The 23,905-nt window shown below is 40.6% G+C and overlaps 1 protein-coding gene across 1 annotated transcript; it reads left to right on the top strand.

Annotated features, from left to right (window-relative positions):
• The first annotated feature begins 5,570 nt into the window (after positions 1-5,570).
• Positions 5,571-22,913, top strand: oaz2a (ornithine decarboxylase antizyme 2a). Its single transcript, XM_026175190.1, is given in 6 exon segments — positions 5,571-5,796; positions 16,691-16,757; positions 16,759-16,839; positions 18,651-18,823; positions 19,887-19,972; positions 20,988-22,913. Coding segments are annotated over 6 exon segments (720 nt in total). The 5' UTR covers positions 5,571-5,617; the 3' UTR covers positions 21,122-22,913.
• The last annotated feature ends 992 nt before the right edge of the window (positions 22,914-23,905 follow it).

Below are 23,905 nucleotides of genomic sequence, written 5' to 3'. Positions count from 1 at the left end.
TCTCCTCGAGTGCTGCCTATCTCCTGGAATCTTGAACAATCTTGAAATTTTAGTGGGAGACACAACAAATCTTGTGGCAATGGCACCCCGTCTGCTAATAAACTGGCATGATTATCACTTCAGGACTTAAGAGGTTAGCTGAACTGATGCTACACTCTGATTAAAACCTGTCCCTTTAATTTTTTGAGTAGTGTATCAAATTGAAATTGCATTTAAGACTAACACAACCACGTTCTAGTGTCTTCAACCTGGCTCACTAGAAATGCATGCCACAGTTCACAAGGGTGAAAAGAGTGAGTATAAAATAGGAGTCAGAATGAAGGCGGTTAAGCTAGTCAATGAACTTTTGCTTGCTAACTGTAACATTAGCATCAACTTATTAAGTTATCCTTTAAAAAATACAAAACTTACTGAAAAAAACTGTATGTTCTCAAAACTCTTTCTAATCTAATCAGGAATTTGAACATTTGACCAACTGATAAAATGAACTTAATCTGTCATTCTCACTATATTTAGCAAAATCTAGTATATTTGAGGTAATTTCCAGCTGCTAACATAGAGACTATACTCCGCCACCAGGGGGCGACTAGCATGTCATCGTTCATGCAGTCTGTGGTGAAACAGGAACAGTTCAATCTAGTATGCTAATGTCATCTTATATGTTAACTCTGTTCCCTCTGTCTTCACCTTCCTGTTAGTTATCTGTTTTTACCTGAAAAGACTGAACTTTTGTTTAGTTAAACTGAAGCTGCAAACACACGACGTGCAAGTGAGGTTGAACCACTAATCAGTGTGACTCTAAACTTTATTGTTCTGCCACATTCCCCATAAAGTCACACTGGTTCTTAGCTTGTCATGTGGAAACAGCTGCAGCCCACCAGTGTTTGAGTCAGAAAACAACATAAATAGGTCAGTAGGGGAAAAGTGTCCCAGCGCATTTCTTTGCATTACAAATAACGAGGCCAAGAATTTGAGCTCTGCCTGGGTGTTTGTTTGCCATCTCAGCGTGAAAGAAATGAAAGCGTCCGACTTCTGCCTGATACAAAAAATAGGCCATCAGTCTATGGGTCTCATTACAGTATGGATTTATTTATAAGCCTGATCGATATTGTAAAGCATGTTTGATATATATTATCTATGTTTTTATTACTCAAATGTTTATTTCTTAGGATGTAAGCGTGAATGCCACAGATGTGTGTGGTTTCTTTGCTTTTGCTTAAGATACTTTCATTAATGTTTTAAAAATGTACAGCAAGACCCAAATGCAGGACACAGGAGGCAGACGTGAACAAAATAACAGCAGGTTTGGTCACCTGCTGGCTCACTGAACTAAACCGGCACCTTAATTGGCTTTATTTTTAAAGTGCCTGATCCCAACAGTCACCTCAAGACCCCTTAAATTGTAATGCAAAGAAACCCCCACCAAGAATCAGATCACCCTCTTTGAGCAAGCACTTGTCAACTGTGGGAAGGAAAAACTCCCTTTTAACAGGAGCAAACCTACAGCAGAACCAAGCTCAGGGAGTCAGGGGGTCACTGACTGTTCCCCAGGCCGGTGTGACTTTGGCCTTATGCACTTAGACTTAGGTGACCATAGACTGCCACCACCAAAATGGTGGGCATGGTAATGTCACATAGTTACCTAATCACTGAGTTTGGAATTTTAAAGATAAAGAAACATATAGCCAATAAAAAGAAACAGAGATGATCCCGCGTCAGTGCTTTCCTACTCCTTGATTCAAATTTCTATGAGCAAAGTAAAATTCTGCTCATCTGTCACTTATTCACGCAGAACCAAAGGAAAAATTCATTCATGAGCCCACATATAAATGCTCCCAATACAAGCACAGACATTACTAATGAAAAATGACCTACAGCGAAATGTAAACACACTCTGATCAGTTAATATTATACATGGGAAACAACATCAGCATCCATCCATTTACCCTGTTTGTGGCATCATACCCAGAACAGGTTTGACCAAGGAGACAATGTTATGCTATTTCAGCCATGTTTAGTGGGTTATAATTTTCTTTTTAAATCTCCATCACTCACAGAAGAGGAGCTAAAGACTAAGAGATAAATTTCACACTTGAGATTTTAACTCCACATTTTAAGCTGCCTTCACTTTAATGCCATTACAACTTATATAACATTCAGATTTAGTGTTTCTTGGAATTTTTATTGAGAAAAGCAATGAGCCGTGCCGTAAAATGCTCTGGATACTGTCATTTACACCACAGGGACTCCACAACAGGGTTTCGCACACGGTTACATCACGACAGAGCTGTTTCATGGTGGTTGGCGGGGGGCAATGACCCCCCGTGTCCTCTGCTCGTCCAGACAGGCCGGACCTCCGACAGTAACGCTGTGATGTGCCAGGATCAAGTAGCCTGGCTGCAACTATCTTGTTACTAATCTGATAATCTGTTTGGCACAGGAGCTGTTTTCCATTCCTCCTTACATAACTGGGTCTATGTTGGGATTCATACTGGGCCAAGATGACCACTGAGAGGGACAGACTATCACTTTTACAGGAAGAGCAGGGCTTTGCCGTCACTTTAAGGGGGTGTAAGTTAAATTTGTCTCTTTCTTCAGAAGGGGTCAGAGGTCAAAGTCATCTATAATGTACAGCTCTAGGGTGATTTGGAGCATCATGATCTGCACCAATGACAAGTAGGATCTCCTTATATCCCACGTTACCACATGGCTTTATTGACTCTAGACCTAAAGCTGTTGATGATACTGTATTTTCAGTCTGTGTGTGTGTGTGTGTGTGTGTGTGTGTGTGTGTGTGTGTGTGTGTGTGTGTGTGTGTGTGTGTGTGTGTGTGTGTGTGTGTGTGTGTGCATCAAAGCATGACTACGATTGTAAGAATGAGAGTTCAATTGCCAGAGTGTGAACAGTGTTCAGCCAGCTAGACTGTGTGATATTATTTGTTCAAATTGATTCATCTTTGTAACTAATCTTAATCATTGTGGTTTTGCAATACACTGCAGTGCAGGAGATCGGGGAGGAGTATCATCCAAGAAGGCATTAGTTTAATTCTGGCAACGCTGCATTTTGCCTGTGTGTAAAGTCGGTGACTTTCTTTTCTTAAAAGAGCTTGTAAGCAGAAACTTTAGTCAGGGCCTGAATAAGGTAATCCTGAAGAGTATTGATTTAAAAAGAATAAAAACTAAGAGTTTTGGTCAGTCTCTTTGGGAAAACAACTCAAGAAATACTAAATGTATATAAAGATAATTGAAGGACATTTAAACTACATTTTAAACTATAATATTCCACAATATTATCAGGCAAATGTTTTAAACCTGCACTTAAGTAAATGTAGAGGCATCATAACTAGTTAAAAACAGATATGCTCTAGTCTAGTCTATAAATGTACATTAATTTCTTCAGACAGGATACACACTGGATGAGTGAAACCTGACCCTAATAAATTAACCTGAATAACTCTAACCCCAGACTTTATTATAAGGCCAAATTTAAATCCGATGGAGTTTCAAAGTGTCACTGCACACCAGCTCGTACTAGCACATGTTTCCAGAGGGACTTTGATGGTGAGATATGTCATGATGTCTCAAACTCCCCCTCTGCTTACTGGTTAAGCAAACGTATTTAACCTCCTAGGACCTGGCGTCCACATATGTGAACATCACATTTTGGGTTATTTAGACCAAAATACTCAATTTTGCTCTACAAGGGCCTGATATCCACTTACGAGGACGTTATACTGCTACTGTTCTATCAAAATTTTAAACGAATATCCTCATATGTGGCTCTGATTTTTCATAAAAACAACAATAAGTTAAAAAAAAAAAAATCTGGTAATTCTTTGTTTTTACATTAATTGGGCCCCAATATGCCCAAATATCAAAGAAAAATTTAAAATGCAGAGTTCGGGTCTTAGGAGGTTAATGCAAATATAGTCATTGGTTGGAAAAAATAGTGGTTACTTATGTTAAACTGGAGAATTTTTCTTTGTGTGCTTCTTATGTAACTGGCTGGGCAAGGAGAGGAGAGAACCTGCTACAGTGTGCGTGCTTTACCTTTAACGTCAGTGTTATTTACATGTCAGGGTGCACCTTTGCGGTATAACTGGTTTGAGCGAGCTGTCGGAAAACACGAAAATAAGCTTCTTATCTGATGAGCACTTTTGTTTGAATCATTTTTACACATACACTGGAGGGTGAGACTTCAGAGAAGACATTTTTAAATTTTAGTTTTTTATTCCCTTTGCTGTTTTGTTTTTTTTTTAAATCAGGGATCATTTCTTTCCTCTTGTCTTTCTTGTTTTCTCTTTCCCCTCATCCCCCGAAGAATTTGCAGCAGGTGGCCGCCTCTTCCTGAGCCTGCTGCTGCTGGAGGTGTCTTCCTGTTAAAAGGCAGTTTTTACTTCCCCACTGTTGCCAAGTGATGGCTCATAAGGGGGCTTGGTTGTTAAGAATTTCTCCAGAATACTGTAGGATGTACCTTACAGTATAAAGCAACGTGAGGTGATTGTTGTTGCGATTTGGCACTGGCAATGTAAACTAATCTGCATTAAAGTGAATTGAATTGAACTGATCTTTGCAAACCTATGCCAGGTTACCTGTTCTTTTTAGAGAGAAGAGCCTTTAGTGGTCAACTTTTCCACGCAAGTCTTGTTCACTCATTGACTTTTTTTTCCAATTTTACTGTCATGAGGCCTGCACAGGAAATCTGGTTGCATGCTTTGGCATGAGTTTTAAAAAATCCTGCAAAGCAAACGCTTAGCTGCTGCTCTACCTATGCAGACCTACCTAGCTATATATGACAAAGTGATTGCCCCTTATTAACCTAATAAGTTGCTTTGGAAACCTTGGCAGCTTGAGATAACTCTTTACTGTCATTGCACAGTAATTCGTTGTACTATTGTACTAGGTACGACTGTGCAATGACAATAAAGAGTTATCTCTAGCTGCCAAGGTTTCCAAAGCAACTTATTAGGTTAATAAGGGGCAATCACTTGTTATATATAGCTAGGTAGGTCTGCATAGGTAGGTAGAGATTTTTCCTTAATAAATAAAATCATTATTTAGAAACTGCATTTTGTATTTACTCAGGTTATATTTGTTTAGAATTAAAATTTGTTTGATGATCTGAAACACTAAGCTTCTTAAGATCTGTTTCTTCTTAAGATCTAAGCTTAATTTCCAACAGAAAAGAAAGAAGAAAATAGGGCGAATACTTTTTAGACAGATCTATAGGCGTGTAAGGACGTTAAAAGTCTTCTTTAAAACATCCATATGTGAAAAACTTAAAATGTCTTAGGAAAGATAAGTAACAAGTGAGAAAACTTGAGGAATATTGCTAAAATTGCTCCTCGGCTCTTTGGCCTATGTCTTACAAAAAAGGTGAATTAAGGGAAGGAAGCAGAATAAAAACAAAGAAACAGAAATGACACATCACGACTCTCATTTAATTTCATCCGTGATTAGTTTTATTCGGCGCTTTAGTCTGTTTTTGTCGGTTTGTTCACTTTGTTTTTGTTGAGCTGGGGGAAAAAAAACCTGCGAAGAATACCCATGATGCCTCGCGCGACTATAAAAGCGCCGTGTTTCGTTTGCGGGCTGCAGCAGTGTAGTTGTACCGTCGGATGGTGGTTTCATCTACAGAAAGTGGAACTACAGACTTAACAAACACCAAGTTTGCTCCGAGTCCCCGAATGGTGAATACATCTGCGGAGTTTTTGTTGAACAGTGATTGCTTCGGTTGTCATAAAAGAAGTAAATATCCGCGTTTCCTCGAAGCCATCATGTTGAACACCGAGGAAAGGTATGAGGATGTTTGTTTTTCTTTATCGACATACTGAAAGCAGATGTTTGCGCTGCTGTCAGCTGCTCATATTAACGCTGTCTCTGTGTTAAAGGCGCTTAGTTTGTAAAACAAAAACAAACAAACAACCAACTAGTTAGCACGGAGCTCAGTTAGCAAGGCTGGAAGCATCTAGAAATGATTCCCCTGACAGATGTCGAGCCACTGTAAACACAAGGAGCTGAAGGTTTTAGGTTTATGATATTTACCGAGCAGGTTAATGGCGAATTTTATTACCGTCTTTAAAAAATAAGCAGGACAAGTTCACCCAGACGTTTCTAACAGTGTTAAAGCTGCTTTATGCCACATTTACACGGTATTTTTCCCGCTGTATAAAGCAGGTAAGCATCCACTAACTGTGAGCTATACGTGAATTCAATTGTACGCTGTTTTATTGTTGGAGGTGGAGGTCTTTAAGGCCGTGAAAGCCCCCTTACACCACTTTTTAGCTTTCTTCCGGGAGCAAACAAGTTGATTCTTGTTATTGAAAATATAGGAAATATAGGCCTGCATCTGCACCTTTTTTTTTTTTTTTAAATTTGTGTTTTGTGCTTAGTGTTTCTTCCTTAGTCGCTAGAAGTTAATGAGCTCCAACTGTGAAATTTTCTTAAAAAAACAAACAAACAGCCAGACTCAGACTATTTTAGTTGGTTCACAGATTTCATATAGTTCATATTAATTTTTTAATCCAACTCCTTAAGTGATTACATTTCCGGATGTAATGTACTCCTCACCTTATTTCAGTAGAAAGTTAGTAGCCCTAACAGATTATTGAAGGCATTTTTCCAGCTAATTATTTATTTGGATATTTGCTGTTTCCAATCCTGGAATCATTTAGATGACTTAGTTTTCCTCCACTTCTAATAATATCACTGTTTTAATTGAATAATAGAAACATCTCGTTTTATAAGCTGATAAGGTCTTTATTGGGGGAACCTCATGACATTTTTCCTAATGGGGAGTTCACCTACTATTAAGTAACTGAGCAGATTTGTAGGAAGCAAGATGCCTTTTAGCTGGAAAATAATCAGTGCTCTCTGGTGGACAAACCATGTATTGGAGATACTACTGTTTTTTTTTTCTTCTTGTTTTTCTTTCATGAACTCTGATATTTTTCCTTATTACCCAACACATGCACTGATTTATTTCTGTGTAGACTGCCAGGGTGTCAGCTAAGTCTCACTGAACTGTGGGAAGTCTGGACAGTTATTTTGACTTTATCAAAAATAAAAATAACAATTAGTGGCAGCGTGTGTGGTTTTGTTTGTGCCTGGTTTTCCCCACCTCTGTGTGCATAGTGATATGCAAGCGCTAAGAGAATTATATTATCTTCACTTTATCTGGAGTGTGTAGTACAGTGGCTGTTCAGTGAGTGTTTACACTGGTGGTGTTTTGCACCTTATGTTCCTGCTATTGCATCATCATAGTCCTACAGGGATTTGGTGTCTTGTCTTTTGTTATGCAGCACCCACCTGTTTAACCCTTGTTGGGAGTGATTACAATGTTAGACGTTAAATAACTATTTGACCTTTTGGTTAAATGAGCATTTGCAGCATTTAATTGTAGCCTGTGTGTTTTCTTTGTATGCCTCTGCCCTCAAACAAAAAGAGAGCGAAACAAGGCCTGTTTTTGTCCTGTGTGTTTATCATCTGACACGCAGAGCAGGGAGAAGGCAGAGGTCCATTGATGCTGTGAGCCAGAGCAGTGACTATATTAGCTCTCTGACTGCTATGGCCTTGTCAGCAGAAGGCATGCACTGGCCTACATTAGAGCAGTTGCATAACCCCATTCTCTCCCCTGGTTCACTTCCCAAGAATCAATGGAATCTGCATGTGGAAAGTGTCTAGGAGTGCATTCACTCTGAAACGGCTGGACTTTCTAACCTGTGCTACCTGAGTGCACTAAGTGCCTTTTTAATTCAGTGGTTCTGGGCTCTGCGCTGTTTGCTGGTATATCCTGGATCAGTCATGTTCAATATTTCGTAACAAAGCCAAAACTGTGCCAAGCAGCATCAGCTGACATCTGGCTTTAACAGCCGCCGGTTTTATAGTTGTCCGCAGGGAGTTGGTTACATAAACAGGACGAATTCCTAACTGCCAGCATGAAACAGACATTGATGGTTTTGAAGCAGTTGGAGATGAAATGCTTAATCACATAGGTCATTTAGCAGTAATAAGTAGCAGTTATTATTCTTAATTTGTCACGCAAGATTTTTATTTTTTTGCTTTGCTTGTGCTCGCTTCTCAGATTTAAGCATGGAGTATTTTACCACAGTCACTGTCAGCCTGTTACCCACAGGGTTTGAACTGTTGGCTGGACTAAGCATGAGATTGAAGATGGAGATTGTGATGAGAAAGGTTGCTTAATTTGTTTATTAATTACAGCTTAATTACACCCCCAGCTAATGCGGGGGTGGGCAACTCCAGGCCTCGAGGGCCGGTGTCCTGCAGGTTTTGGATATTACTCTGGGTCAACACACCTGAATCACATGATTAGTTTGTTACCAAGCATCTGGAGAACTTCAGGACATGTTGAGGAGGTAATTTAGCCATTTGAATCGGCTGTGTTGGATCACACATCTAAAACCATCTAAAACCTGCAGGACACCGGCCCTCGAGGCCTGGAGTTGCCCAGCCCTGTGCTAATGTCATTTTTTGGGGGGGTCACACTGAGTAAAAAAAAAAGCTGATTCATTAAATTTTGGGCATTTTAAATGTCAGAAAGTTGGATTATCCACAATATGCTCATTGGCTAGTGGCAGTCAGTTGTTAGCTATTGCATTTTCTTGATTTATGGTGTCACTGGATATTATGCTCTTGCAGCTGCGGACACCTTTTTTCGTTAGATTCACATTTCAAATATGCAAGTATGTCAGTGAGAGTGGCTCATTGGAAAATGCTCTGCCTTTACCTACACTAATAAATATATTATTATTGCAAGTGTCAATAAAATTATGTGTATGTAGTATTTATTTTTCTGTGTTCTCAGCCCCACCCCGAAGATCCACCTATGTCTCATCAGATATGATGGTGACGGGGAAAAAACGGTTATTTTGAGGCTTCATATTAGGACCAATGGTTTGTTCAGGTTTGTTACCAGCCCCACTTGCATGGCTGGTATTGATTTCACCTTGTGCGGCTGTATATCGTTGAGAGAACTTGTGGTCCTGTAGATGCCTTTGACTGCTGGCACAATCTCAAATACTTTGGTGGATGTTTGTGTTGGTCTGTTGACTTGTAGATCAACTGATTTTTGTGACTGTGACTGTATCATAAAACTTTACAGGTCTGTAGTTGAAATCAAAAGTAAAAGGTCTGATTATAGATATGGTTTGATAAAGTGGCTGCTGGTGTTTTCTGTCATGAAAGGGGTCTCAAAGTCCCTCTGATTCAGCTGCAGTCTGTGCGCTCTCTGTCAGCCACAGAAATACTGTAGTAGCAGAAAGGCAGGCACTTAATGAGATACCCATCCAATACACAAATGCCCTCAAGTCTTTTGAAGCAGAAACACCCTTTTTGCTGTTGGATAAATAAGTTGATGTTTTATGTCAAACTGCTTGCACAACAGGCATGAGCATGCATACTTTTCCCTTTAGTCATGGTTCAGTTTTGTATGTCATTCTGAACATTTAAGACCATTTGTCATGGATAAAGACAACACTACAAGTATGATAAATCAAGATAGAATTTAATAATGATTTGTATAAAACATAAATGGCCCCACTGTCATTTTTCTGGTTAAAATAGCTCAGTTGCTTAAGGATTGAAGGTCGAGGAGCCAGGACATCGTGTTTCACACTGAACTGTAGAGCTGCTCCAAGGCCCGGTGTGAGATAAATAAGAATTATTTAAACTGTGAATCATCCAAAGGTACTCTAATCCAACAATAAAAAATGTGGAGCAGAAAATTAGCATAATGGGTCATCTTTAAGCAACTGCAATGCTTGCATTCAGTGTTGCAGAGCTGCTAGTGCAGATACAGGCTTTTACACTTGTATCTGAATGCATATCTCATCTCAAATGCACATCCTGTCATTATCATCAGCAGATGCATTCATTAATATATCTGTTATCTTGTTAATATAACAAGCTAAAATCTTCTGATTGTTCGGATTGTGTCCTTCAGCTCTGTTTTGAACTGTGGTTAAATATTGACCTTATGTGTCGTGTTCCTGAGTAACAAAAACGTTACATTTATGTCTCCACTGTACTTCACTGTTTGTCTGATGATTTTACTATGAAACATGTTCAACATACCCAGGATTTATTCACTTTTCTGGCTTTCCCACCCTAAAATCAGAACTGAAGGCAGCAGTCAGACAAAGGTGATCGATAAATGAACCCATGATTTCCCAGTGTAGTTTCTATAAGAGGAGGTGTGACATCATATGACCAGTCAGAAACACAGAAGGGGCTGCTGCCAGCAGAGCAGCTAATTTTTAATTTTTTTTTTATTTATTTTTTTACACATAACTGTAATGCACAAAGTGCTGTATGATATTCTGAGCTTCAAGCACTTTAGACAGTGAGATGGGAAAAGAGATGGTATACCCGTAACTCCAGCATATCTGAAACCAGGAAGGAAATCTGGTAAAAATACTGTGCAAGATAAGACTTGTGAGTATCATAGCTCTACCTTTAAGACACGGGACAATCTGATAGATTACAGTAAATGACTGTTTAGATGTTCAGCCCAGATTGCTTTTAACAGTCTGAGAGCCAAAACAAATCAAGGTTCATTTTGTATTCAGTAGTAACTTGACCAACAATTTGATGACTGCTAAGTTGCGCACGTAGGGAAGTAACATGTGAAACAAACAGAACTTAAGAACGCATTCTCAGAAAATCATCGCAATTCAGGTTTGTTTTTCATGATGTTTGCAGAAAAGGTTATTGAGATTGGTCCAACTGTTACGGAGAAATGGGGTACAGACATCTATATAGATAATACACCATTTAAAATGAATCTTGGGTTAAATCTGAAGTTTCTAGCACCGCTTCAGCACATACAGTTTAGGTGCAGGGGTCAGTTCTATGTTTTGGCAGAGACGCCTCCTTTCACGCTGACGTTTCAGAGCACGTGTGCCTTTCCTGTTTCTCGATATTTCTCCGACATGTTGCTCTGACAGACTTACTGGTGTCGGCAAAAGTCTAAGGACTGTCCTTATTTTCCTACAGTAAATAGTTGTCCATGTGTAAGACCTAAAGCCCTTTCCCAAAGCTTTTCTGGAGCCAGGAAGCTTGTTTATGTTCAGTGTGGATTTGAGTCGAGTCGTTTTCCATGACTAATCTTGTAATTACAGCGTTAAAAGTTGGTTTGGTGTGTCTTGGGCTTCTTGGAGGACCTGCCAGAAAGCTTCCTGTTTTGGTTGAGTTGTGTGTTTTTTGGCTTTTAGCCAAACTCTGGATCAACTGCCTGTCCAACCCGAGGTATTCATCCCCGTGAAACAATTCACCTGAATCAGTTCTCATAACAACTTGCACCTCAGGAAGCGCAAACTGGCAGTGCAAGCGTTCATCCGCTTTAAAAATAAAATAATAAATTCTCTTGAATACAAACATACTCTCACCAGTCCTGCCAAAATGATGATAACGCATCTCTCTGCAATACACAGATGATCCTCACTAGCAACTTAATGCAGCACAGGCTTGTGAACGTGCTCAGTCTTCACATTAATGGTCTACAGAGCATAAAGTCAACCTTCTGGAAAAATGTAAACTAAATGGCGTTTTTGTCACTTGTGATTTGTTGGGAGACGACTAAAGGCCACAGCCCTTCAGCTTGAGTGGCATATTGGGATAGGAGGGTGTAGAGGAGGGTGTTTAGAGTGTGGCTGAAATGTCAGAGGACAAGAGCGTTGGCTTTCAAAACAAGCTGGCATTTCCATCAAGGGCAGACTGTCTGAAAGGGAAGATGGAAAAAGAAGCCTGCCTTGGCATCTTGCTCTCTCTCCCTCCATCTGTGTCCTACCTGTTGACCCAAATACAGTCGGTATCAGTTTTGTTTCTGTGGAATCGACATGCTCTATTGATGAAGAGTCTATGACCAATTTTTATAGATTACGTAACGATTATTTAAAGAAACTGAGTAACCTCCAGTTAGAGGGTCCTAAAATTTTACCCACTATAATGCACTGGCACATTTCCTGTGCACAGCTAAGCACAAATAATGAGACGAGCAAACAGAGGGTGTGTGCAGCAGACATGAACAGGCATAATACGCTTTGTTTTCCATTGCTCTGTAGCTCTGTACATCAGGTCGTGGGGGTAACCTGTTTGGTCTGCAGGGAAACTGTGGCACCTCCCTCTCATGAAAGGCACATGCTTGTTTGATACATGTGACTGTTCTGTTGCACATGACTTGGATATGTGTGTATACTTGCAAACAGATCAGTCCATCTGATGCATGTTTAAGAGAGAACGTGTCAGGTTTCACTGGCAATCGGGGACAGAATTGAGTCAGGCGCTGTTGCATAGCTGTCTACCTAAAGTTTGATGCCATGAGGACCGGGAGCCCTCCCCGTGTCCCAGCCCGACTCTGGCAGCGCCGGCCGTCTGCCAACGTCTGGTGTGAGATGCACGACTGTAACTCGAAACGCAGACCATGCTTGTTTCCGAAAGCCATGAAGGCTATTTGCAGAGGTGTTTACAGATCATGCGCTTGTTTATGATACATTCCCTCCACTGCATGTGGTGGCTCTTTGAAGCTGTAATAAATCATCGGCTTTAATTCTGTCAGTGACAGACTCGCTGTAAACAAACAGCCCGTGGAGGAGAGTCCATGAACTGGAGCTCAATACGAGCAATTTAAGAGTTTGTAGCTGGTTTGCATCACATGATTGATATTCAGACATTTGTGATTTTAATTTACTTTGAATTAGGGCTGGGCCATATCACATACCGTTCACGGTAATACCGGTATAATGTTAGGCAATGATAAGAAAATGAAATATCGCGATAAAATCTGGGTAAAACGCGCATGCGCAGTGCCTTTGTTTACATATGCACATGGCGGCGACGCTGAATGAGAAGAGCGTTTAATGAAACGGATGAACCAGAATTGGTTTGTAAAAATGCTGCAACTTCAGTGGTGTGGAACTGGTTTAGCTTTCGTCCATCAGATACACAACAAAGCACTATTTTTGGTAGAGCATGTTAGTGGGCCGTTGTTATTACCGTATTTTTTGGAAAATATGGCACACTTAAAATCAATCCTTTGAGTTTTCTGAAAATCGACAGTGCCCCTTATAATCCCGTGTGCCTTATGTATGAATTCTGATTGTGTTTACTGACCTCGAAACGATTTTATGTCGTACACGGCGCTCGGAAATTTGTCAAATGTTTCAGTACGACTTTGCTAAGCTACGAAGCCGCACCGCTTGATGGATTGTCGGAGCATTACGGCTATCGTAGGCAGGAGCCTCGCGGAGTGATACGTACTGTGCTTCAACATAATATTACCGTATTGTATGTGTATAACCTTTTTAAGTTTTGTGGATATTATACATGGTTATGCTGAGGATATGTTGGACAATTTCCACTGGAAATGCCTTTTGGTTAAACTGTCAACAAGGAATTTACATTTGCACTGCAAATTTTTTATATAACTTTAATGCACTTAAAAAAAGCTGCTTGTGTAAGTGAAAATACATTCATGGGTTTTGTTTGGTTTTTTTTGCACTAATAAAGTTGTGGAGTTGTAAAGTATTTTGTGTACAGGGAGTGCAGAATTATTAGGCAAATGAGTATTTTGTCCACATCATCCCCTTCATGCATGTTGTCTTACTCCAAGCTGTATAGGCTCGAAAGCCTACTACCAATTAAGCATATTAGGTGATGTGCATCTCTGTAATGAGAAGGGGTGTGGTCTAATGACATCAACACCCTATATCAGGTGTGCATAATTATTAGGCAACTTCCTTTCCTTTGGCAAAATGGGTCAAAAGAAGGACTTGACAGGCTCAGAAAAGTCAAAAATAGTGAGATATCTTGCAGAGGGATGCAGCAGTCTCAAAATTGCAAAGCTTCTGAAGCGTGATCATCGAACAATCAAGCGTTTCATTCAAAATAGTCAACAGGGTCGCAAGAAGTGTGTGGAAAAACCAAGGCGCAAAATAACTGCCCATGAACTGAGAAAAGTCAAGCGTGCAGCTGCCAAGATGCCACTTGCCACCAGTTTGGCCATATTTCAGAGCTGCAACATCACTGGAGTGCCCAAAAGCACAAGGTGTGCAATACTCAGAGACATGGCCAAGGTAAGAAAGGCTGAAAGTCCGACTCAGACGCCAGCAAGGTGGAGGTGGAGTACTGGTTTGGGCTGGTATCATCAAAGATGAGCTTGTGGGGCCTTTTCGGGTTGAGGATGGAGTCAAGCTCAACTCCCAGTCCTACTGCCAGTTTCTGGAAGACGCCTTCTTCAAGCAGTGGTACAGGAAGAAGTCTGCATCCTTCAAGAAAAACATGATTTTCATGCAGGACAATGCTCCATCACACGCGTCCAAGTACTCCACAGCGTGGCTGGCAAGAAAGGGTATAAAAGAAGAAAAACTAATGACATGGCCACCTTGTTCACCTGATCTGAACCCCATTGGGAACCTGTGGTCCATCATCAAATGTGAGATTTACAAGGAGGGACAACAGTACACCTCTCTGAACAGTGTCTGGGAGGCTGTGGTTGCTGCTGCACGCAATGTTGATGGTGAACAGATCAAAACACTGACAGAATCCATGGATGGCAGGCTTTTGAGTGTCCTTGCAAAGAAAGGTGGCTATATTGGTCGCTGATTTGTTTTTGAATGTCAGAAATGTATATTTGTGAATGTGGAGATGTTATATTGGTTTCACTGGTAAAAATAAATAATTGAAATGGGTATATATTTGTTTTTTGTTAAGTTGCCTAATAATTATGCACAGTAATAGTCACCTGCACATACAGATATCCCCCTAAAATAGCTAAAACTAAAAACTAACTAAAAACTACTTCCAAAAACATTCAGCTTTGATATTAATGAGTTTTTTGGGTTCATTGAGAACATGGTTGTTGTTCAATAATAAAATTATTCCTCAAAAATACAACTTGCCTAATAATTCTGCACTCCCTGTAGTGTCAGTTATATCGTTATCGCAAATTTTCAAATGTATATCGTGATAAATACTTTTGGTCATATCGCCCTGCTCTACTTTGAATTGTGGTAACAGGTTTGAAGCAGTGAAGAACTTTCTATATATAACCATGCAGACCACTGAGTCTCAGGTTAAAGGCCACAGTGTTGCAGTCAGGCTGTTTCTGCTTCTGAGTTTGATGCAAATATACAAAAACGACTGTAGGAGTTTCTGTTAAGCTATGTTTAATTATGTAATTTAAGTTTCTCTTTTTTCCAAACCTCAAAGAAATGTTAAAACTTACTTTATTTGGCCACATGCATGAGAACCTATATGGGGAAAACTGTATAAAGGCAAAGTTCAGTTCTGGGTTTCTGGCGAAGCACCATCTTTACAACTAGTTGCACCCAGAAACTGCTAGCAACCTCCAGTAATCACATGTCAGAATTCATTCTTCCATAGCAACCACTGGTTGCCAGGGTGCTGCAGACCAGACTCTATGCCTGTGTGACTGAGGCCTTACTGAATGAAGAGAAACTAGCACAGCAAATATCAGATGACCTTGAAGTAGCTCATTATAACAGCGTGAAGTACAGTAGAAGGACACTGGTGACACTTGTTGGGAAATGCTTGTTGTGCTTGCAGTAACATGACCTGTCACAAGCTGATTTCATTTATACCGACTGTGTGAGGAGCCTCAGGAAAAGACAAAAGCGTTGCTAATATTTGGTTGCTGTAAGTGAGACAAATGCAAAAATGTTACCACATTTATATCAGGCCTGTTCAACTCATTATTCTGCTATATTTTATTATTTCTTTAGCTTTTAATTTGTAAAGTTAGTAAAGCAATGTTTATAGCAGCATCAGGCATAATTCTTCACAGTGAAGATTATAGCTGATGGATTTTTACACTGATATCTGATCAGAAGTTGGAATGAAGCGTCCTCATTTTTAATGAGCCTAACATCTCTGAGGTAGAATACGTTTTTAAAAAAATTAATAAATGTCAGCAGTGTCAGGTTTTCCACATTCCAGTGTGTCTACTAAGCGTGTTGAGTAATTAAATGCTGAATCACACTTCACAAGGCTTTCCAGTAACCACTTCTCGCCCCTGGGCAGCAGGTTTGACATCCCTGGCTTTAAATGGATCCAACAAACGAGCGGGCAGTATCGTGCTAAATCTCGTTCTGCGAGCTTGTTGCTACAGGTGCTTCATAGTTGCTAGTTATATGAACATGCTTAATGAAGTTAAAATAAGGTGTGTGTGAAGTAACAAGCTAAGAGGTTTACATCAGCAGTGGATCATTAGCCATTAGTCATGAGTGCCCAAGTTTCACTTCTGTCTGTCTGAGTTAGAGATGCCCTGCAGTGTTGTAAGTGCGTGAAAGCATTCCCATAAAACTTCATTTATCTAGCTGTGGTCTTGGTGATTAGTCACTCTGCAGATTTTAATAATGCACTCTGGTTTCTCCTCATTCGCTGATGGTTTCTGTTTTGCTCTGTCAGGTATAAGGGTAGATCGAAGAGCGCCAATCGTTTCCATCCAGTTTAGTTTGGCAGGTTTGCAGCTCTTCATTTAAGTTTCTGTGAAGTACAGTCACAGTAAACAAGAACTTTAAGGCAGGAAACATATGTCTCGAAAACATTTCCATCTCACTATTTTGTGGCAATTTATACAAAATTGTTTTGTTTTTTTTGTTTTTTTTTAATTTACACGAGTATTGAAAAATGTTTCTCCATGCTTCTCTCTGCAGTTCCTGGTTAGGGGGGTCTCTGATGCCATGCTCCATCCCTCAGGCTCCGGGGCCTCTGTGGTGCTCCTGATGCCCCTCACCCACAGCTGAAGATCCCGGGTGGGCGAGGGACGGTCAGGGATCACTCTCTCGGCGTGCTACTGCACAAGGTGAAGGTCCTCAATATTTCACACAGAGCTATAGTCCAATTTTGTAAATCATCTTCTCCACGTGTGGCCACTCTAACCAACACACATGCAAAGTGGTGCCATAATGCAGCGGTCCCCAACCCCCGGGCCTCGGACCGGTACCAGTCCGTGAGTCGTTTGGTACCGGGCCGCGAGAGTTGAGGCTCAGGTGTGAAATGTGTGGTTTTCAGGGTTTTTATCGGTTTTCAGCGTTATTTTGTTATCGTTTTTATCGTTAACTCTGTTTTCCTGGGTCTTTTCACGTGTGTTATGAATAAATCATCTTTTTTTTCAGTACCGGTACTAGTTTTATTTTGTTGTATTTTCCCGCGACACCTTAAAGGCCGGTCCGTGAAAATATTGTCGGGCATAAACCGGTCTGTGGCGCAAAAAAGGTTGGGGACCGCTGCCATAATGCATGCAAAATATCAGCCTCTTAATGCTGCTGTGGTGAGAGTCCTACATTAGTCATCAGGGTCTTTATTTCAGATTAAATTGGGTTTAATAAAACTGAATGGGGTTTAGGGGGTAAACACTGGGGGAAAGGGTTGGCACGTGTTGCTGTAATTCACTATAAGCTTTTCTGTCATAACTGTTAAGTGCTTCACCGCTCAAGGTCATTTCTGACTCACTGAGCCAAACACAGGAGCGCCTGTCTAACGAGTTATACCCTCATTTCCCAAAGTTGTTTTATTTAAAGCTAAAAAAAAATCCTTTAATCTGCTCGTCTGCACCTACAGTGGATTTAACAAAATTATTGTAGTCCTCTCTCCCCCGGACATGCTCAAATGGTATGTTTGCCATGCAGAACACAAAAAAAGCACCCAAGTGAAAATGTATACTTTTATAGCTGTCTCATATTTGTGAACTTCTTGGGTGGGGTTGCACACAAACTCACAAACAATAGAGAGGAAACAACAGTGTTTGTGTGTATGTCAGGTTGCTCCCCAGACATGTAACTGACTCTCAGGAGGATTAGAGCTTTAGGATCAGGCAGATCAGTCACAAACTGTCATTAACATCTTCATCTGTGCAGAGTGTGCAGCCCTTTCTAATATTACTGCTTCAGCAACAGCACAGAATGCTGAACGCGTTCACACTTTCACTTCTATTTCGGCACACGAGAGTCATGCATGACTATTTAGAGTGACGCTGCTGATCAAAGGTCCTGAAATGGACAGCATCCTGTGAAGGGCAGCTATTAAAAAACGAACCAAGACTTTACCTTTGCTGTTTGCCATGCTTTGGTTTAGTTTCAGTTTCATGAAACAAAGATCTGTGCGCCACTAACTTGTTGGTAAAGACAAATGGTTTGCTAGTTCACAGAAGATCACACTTGTCTGCTGCTTCTTTAACCACTTCCTCTTTAACTGGTTTCATTTCAGCACAGTTCTCAGACAGAGAGAAGTCTTCTTCAGACTTTTGCCAAGCTTTCAGCCTCCTGGCATGTTTACACTTGCTGCTTCACCCTCGCACCAAAAGTGACACCACAGCTGGAGGCGTGTGCTGCAGTTTGATGTTTCAGCTTTCGTTCACCCCTCAAACTTTCAAAACGTTGGCATGCACAGCCAGGATAAAGATGTGTACGCGTGGATGTGATATTCCTGCTAGAACTCAGATTCCCAAAAAAACAGAGTAGGAGCTTGAAAATATGCCCCTTTATGGAGGAACCGGGTGGGGGTGGTGTTTGTGTTTATTGTCCTTAGAAAGTGTATCATATAGCATCTCACTCTGGTTTCACAAAGCTGGATTAGGATCTATTCTAAATCTCTTCTTCCTCCCTGTGCCTCCAGGATGAAAAGTTAACTGTGACTCAGGCCTCTTCAGTGAGTGGGAGCTCTACTCTGCTCCGCTTCCACTACCAGCTGAGCGAGCGCCGCTCAGCCGCCTGGGATACAGCTCTATCAGGAGACAGCCTCTTTCTGGAGATTCCTGCTGGACCTTTGGTGGAGGGCAGCAAGGAGGGGTAAGTTCAAGAGGGATATTGTTAGAAAAGCACAAAATGCCAGACCTGACCAACACTGTTCTTTGACAATAAAATGTGACTTTAATAAAGGAGAACAGAGTTTATAAGACGATCTTTTAAGTTCCAACTTTCCTCATTTTATTGTGGTTTAATAAGAAGCCACCCTGCTTTTTATTTGCTGTTGTTAAAACTCTAAACTGTCTCATCAGGAAGAAATTTCTGAGTCATTTTCAGCTTTGCCTCAGATGTGTAGAAGCATTTTAAGCATAATGCAAAACATTGTTTTTGCCTCTTCCTATTCCACTTTTAGTTTCAATGGAAGTTCAGGTTTAAGTTTGGAGGCTGGAGAGAGGAGAGTTTGGGTCCCTCACAGGACACATTTTTCTACATTTTGTTATATTTGAACTGTTAGTTATTGTTGGAAACTACAAGATTAGGTTCATTAACCTGTCATTGTTTGTGTTAGAGTACATTTTCTGGCATTTTCGAAACAATTTTTCTTGCTTAATGAATACAAAGTCGTGACATGAAAAAACTGGACACTGTTAAGACAGAAATGGCTTTTGTGAATCTTTCATATTTTACTGAGTCCAGCAGAAAAACGAGCAAAACACAAGCTCTTCTTCTTCTGGAGTTCTGGGTCATAAAGCTGCTTAAATGGGACATTTCTTATGTTGGTCTAGTTTTAGAAATGTTGACATACTGTCCCAGTGTTCTCCACCAGAGCAGGTTTTATGCCAGGATGTAAGTTGTTTATGAGAAGCTATTTATCATGGTGCTTCAAATCTACTACAAATTAAAAGGCTGTGCTAATAAGTTTCTGCTTCTAGAGCCTGGCTTTGTCTTTGTCTGTAATCAATGGTGGGACAGAGTAACCTTGCCTGGTGCAGGCACCCTGCCAGTCCTAAAAACAGCCAGCTTTGCAGCTGCCACTGCATTATTATGTAAAGTTGCAGTGCTTATATAAAAGAGGGGGGGGGAAAATATTCTGTGCGTCATCCCCGCTCGTCTCTTCCCTCGCTTAGCGGCTGACTCTGTATCTCTGTGTTCATGTCATCCACAGGCTCACCGTGCTGCTTGAGTTTGCAGAAGAGAAGCTCAAAGTTAACTACGTCTTCCTGTGGTTCCATAAAAACAGAGAGGATCGATGTAAGAGCTCCTGTTATTTTAAAATGCACTTCCCTTGTTCTTTCTGAAGCACGATTTGCCTTTGCCAACCACTGTATACTGATGCAGAGACCTTATCCAGGTGTACAGCCAATAGTAAGAGTGTATAAATACAGTGCTAGTATTCATACGCTATCAGTGCTACTAGTTTTTTGTGTATTCTTAACAGTTACACGTTTGGACAAAGATAACAAGAGTAAATACAACATTTTTAAATGGTTTCATTTATTAAGGGGGAAAAAAAGCCCCCTATGCTTTGGTATGATCTTAAACAGGCCACTCAGTGTGGTGGATCCGAAACAATTCTGCAAACATCAGTGGGAGAAAATTCCTCCACAGCGCCATAAAAGACTCATTGCCAGTTATCACAAACGCTTGATTACAGTTTTTGTTGCCAAGGGTGGCACAGCCGGTTATTAGGATTAGGGGACAATTACTTTTTCACACAGGGCCAGGTGAGTCTGGATGACTTTTTGGCCTAAATAAATGAAATCATCATTTACTGAGAGGTGCTTATGCACAAAGACTGGACCACTTAGAGTCAAGGTTAACACTCCAACTCAGATCATTTAATATTTGCAGTTCCATTATATTTTCCTATATTAGAAAAGTATTAAAGAAGGAATCTGAGCTAGAATATGAGGCTGGTGTGAGTCTCAGTGTAAATAAAAAGGAGACCTTATCATATGTTGGTTTGAGCAGTATATCCCAGCTCCTTAAAAGATACAAAAACTACTTTTTTGAGGTTTTCTCCAGTGAATTATCAGAAAAATGGATAGAATATCCAGTGTTCCTGTGTCAGATCTTTAAATGGAGCAGTGTTGCTATTGAAATAAGATAGATAGATAAATAGATATAGACATAGGAAAAAAAATGAGATGTTTAGCTTCACATTCTGAGACGTGGAGTTGGCACAAAATTGATTTGGTTGCAGTTTTTAGGGCTTAAATGTTACCTCAACAAATACACTGAGCGTTCTCCCTCATTTCCTCTCCAGTGTCCATCATCAAGACGTTCCACTACATGGGCTTCGAGATGGTGAAGCCGGGTAACCCCATGGTACCTGCCCGGCCTGATTTGGCCTTCATGGTTTACTCTCTGGAGAACAGCAGCAGCTCTGACGAGGAGTGACTGTCACATTATCCCTGACGCCTCCCTTTCCCACCCTCACCCCCCTCTCCTCTCCTTTCCACCGTTTTTATTTCCTCTTCAAACAATCGAACCTGCCTCAACTTTCCCTCTGACACACCTCTCCTCCCCCTCCTCTACGAGGTGTCACTTTTTTTTTCTTCGTTTTTTTTTTTTCTTAGACTTATTTTAAGGAGGTGTTCAGGAGCGGCAGCGTGTCTGTGCGAGAGAGCGCAGACACTGCTGCTTCACCCTCCTATCTCCCCTTCTCTGAAGATAACCGTATTGTGAAGAAGCAGCATAGCTTGAACTAAGTTGTCACATGCAACGTGGGGATTTTTTCTTTCCTTTTTTCTTTTTCTTTCCTGCTTCCTCTCTTGGCCACATTGTTTATGCTGCGGTTGACAGGACAACCAACTGCTGGACATCCAGGAGGATGTTAAAATTCAACATATCTCTCCTGACAGCTTGTAACGTTGCAGAAAGGAGACTTTTGTGTTTTTGTGTGCTGTTTATCTTAAAGCTGTGTTGATGGGGGAAGCCTGGGGTGTGGTATGGTTTTACTTTATAATATACACGATGATCTGTTACATTTAGCATTAAACACATGTAAACGTTTCTTTAATCTTCCTCAAATGTGTCGAGGCATCATTCCAGCACGTCACTCACACTTCTTCTTTTTTTTTTTTCCTGCTCTAAACGATTTAGCTACAAATGTGGAAACACTCTGTTAGTGTTTGCAGTAAGAAGCAGCGAGCCTGTTCAATGCCATCGCCTTCACCTCTCCCCCGCCCACTAATTATGTCAGTGAGTTGCTAAGAAGCTGGAGAAAGAGACGGCTTCACTTCACAGAAGCAGATCCTCACAATTTGCGATGACATTTAAGTCTGAGCGTCCTGGTTTTCATAGAACGTGACGAGCAGCCATAATTTGTGCGTTTTTTTTAAAGACGTAATTGTCAAACAAGCTGAGCAGACTCGTGTCAGGCATTTCTGATCTGGAGATGTCACATTTTGAGAACAGAACAATCGGCTTTGTGACTCAAATATGATAAAGGTGCAATGAGAGGCCGGAAATGACGCTCGTTCAGTCCCGCAGATTCTTCAGCACCGCCTAAAGTGTTGATCGAAACTGGGTTTTCAGTGCCTCAAGATGAGAGTGCGAATGCTTCTTACACTCAAGTCTTATTGAAGGAATGTGTCCATTTTTCACCCCAGTTTCAGACGCATGTTGTGTGAGAGGAACGTTAGCTCGCCATCGGGGTACAAGCAGGGACTCTTCAGGTGCTTATCCTATATGCAAGAACGGTTAAAAGGCAGGCGCTTTTAGTTTTTATTTCTTTTTTCCATTTCAGACTTTGGTTTTATGGTTTTAAGTACTCTGAATAAAACGCCAAAGAATTCAGTTTGTCTGCAGTCAGTTCAAATCCAGCTAATCTGAACCTAGCTTGTGTTTATGTAAAGCAATATTAACCTACATTCCCCACGTCAGCCATACTTCCTGTAACATGACCGTCTGTCCAGTGTCTGGGTGAGATGGGGCAGGGCCTTGTTTTTGTTTTGTTTTTTCTTCTGTGTTCACATCATACCAGTCTTTATTGCTACTGATTGAGCCCTGACTATAAGCTGTTAGGAAATGTCTATATGAAGTTTTCCAGAGGTATATTTTTATGTATATTTCTCTATGGTGATAGTTTTAGGGTTTTACTTTTTGTTCTAACTAGTTGGCAACCATCCAATGACAATCCGCACTTGTATTTCATGCAGGGGGAATCAATAAAGGTTGTTAACTGAAACATGCTTCCTGTTTTCTTTCCTTCAAAGAAACACACATTTTGCTTGCAGAGATGTTAAAATAGGCCATACAAAACATGGATGTTTACTGAAGATATGATAGAAATGATAGAAAAATCTATGGGGAAAAACACCAGTCACTAGTTTAAAGTTATAGTGCGTAAAACCTGAATTTGACTGAATTTGATAAATTTAGCTCATTGTTGGTATGAGAAAGGTGGATTTTATCTTGAGGCAACTGTTGTTGTGATTTGGTGCTATATAAATAAAATTGGTTTGAATCTTTTGCACATTTTAGTTGTAACAAGTGGTTATTTGACTTAATGGCGCCTTTCTGTCGTCTAGAAGCAGCCACTCAAAGAACAGCCGCTCACTGGATGTTTCTCTGTAAAAACCAGAGATGATTGTGCTGGAAAGACCCAGCACAGATCAGCAGTTTCTGAAATATTTGGACCAGAGCCACAGTCGGTCACTTAAATTGCCTTTCTTCCTCATTCTGATGCTGTTTGACCCTCAGCAGGTTCCCTTGACTGTGTCCACATGCCTAAATGCACTGACTTGCTGTAATAGTATAAGCAAAGAAACGCTGCAGAGAAAACAGACAGGAGGCAAGAAGAGCTTTTTAATGTGTGAAACCTTCGTGAACACCGAGACAGTGCAGTGATGAGGCTGATCTGAGCAAGTGAAAGTTTGTTTTTGTTTGTGTTTTTTAATCAGCTGTCAGTAGTTTCAGACAGCCACTGTCACATACACTTATATCCTACAGATCACTGTTGACTCCTCACCAAAAATCGCTACCAGCTCTCAGGTCAGTTGATCAAGAGGACTATTTTCAGCTGTGGTGGGCCTGAGCTGCAAAATACAAAACACTTCCTAAAGCAGAAAACTCAACATTCTGATCTTCACTTTCTTTTCTGTGATAGATTTTCACCATAAGCACAGTAATCTCTGTGAGCTGAACGCAGGCTGTTTCATACATCCAGTTTCAGTTATG

The sequence above is a fragment of the Astatotilapia calliptera genome, chromosome 7 (assembly GCF_900246225.1).
Source record: "Astatotilapia calliptera chromosome 7, fAstCal1.2, whole genome shotgun sequence".
Taxonomy (NCBI): Eukaryota; Metazoa; Chordata; class Actinopteri; order Cichliformes; family Cichlidae; genus Astatotilapia; species Astatotilapia calliptera.
The sequence above is the reverse complement of the archived record's forward strand: the minus strand, read 5'-3'. Positions and strand labels throughout refer to the sequence as shown.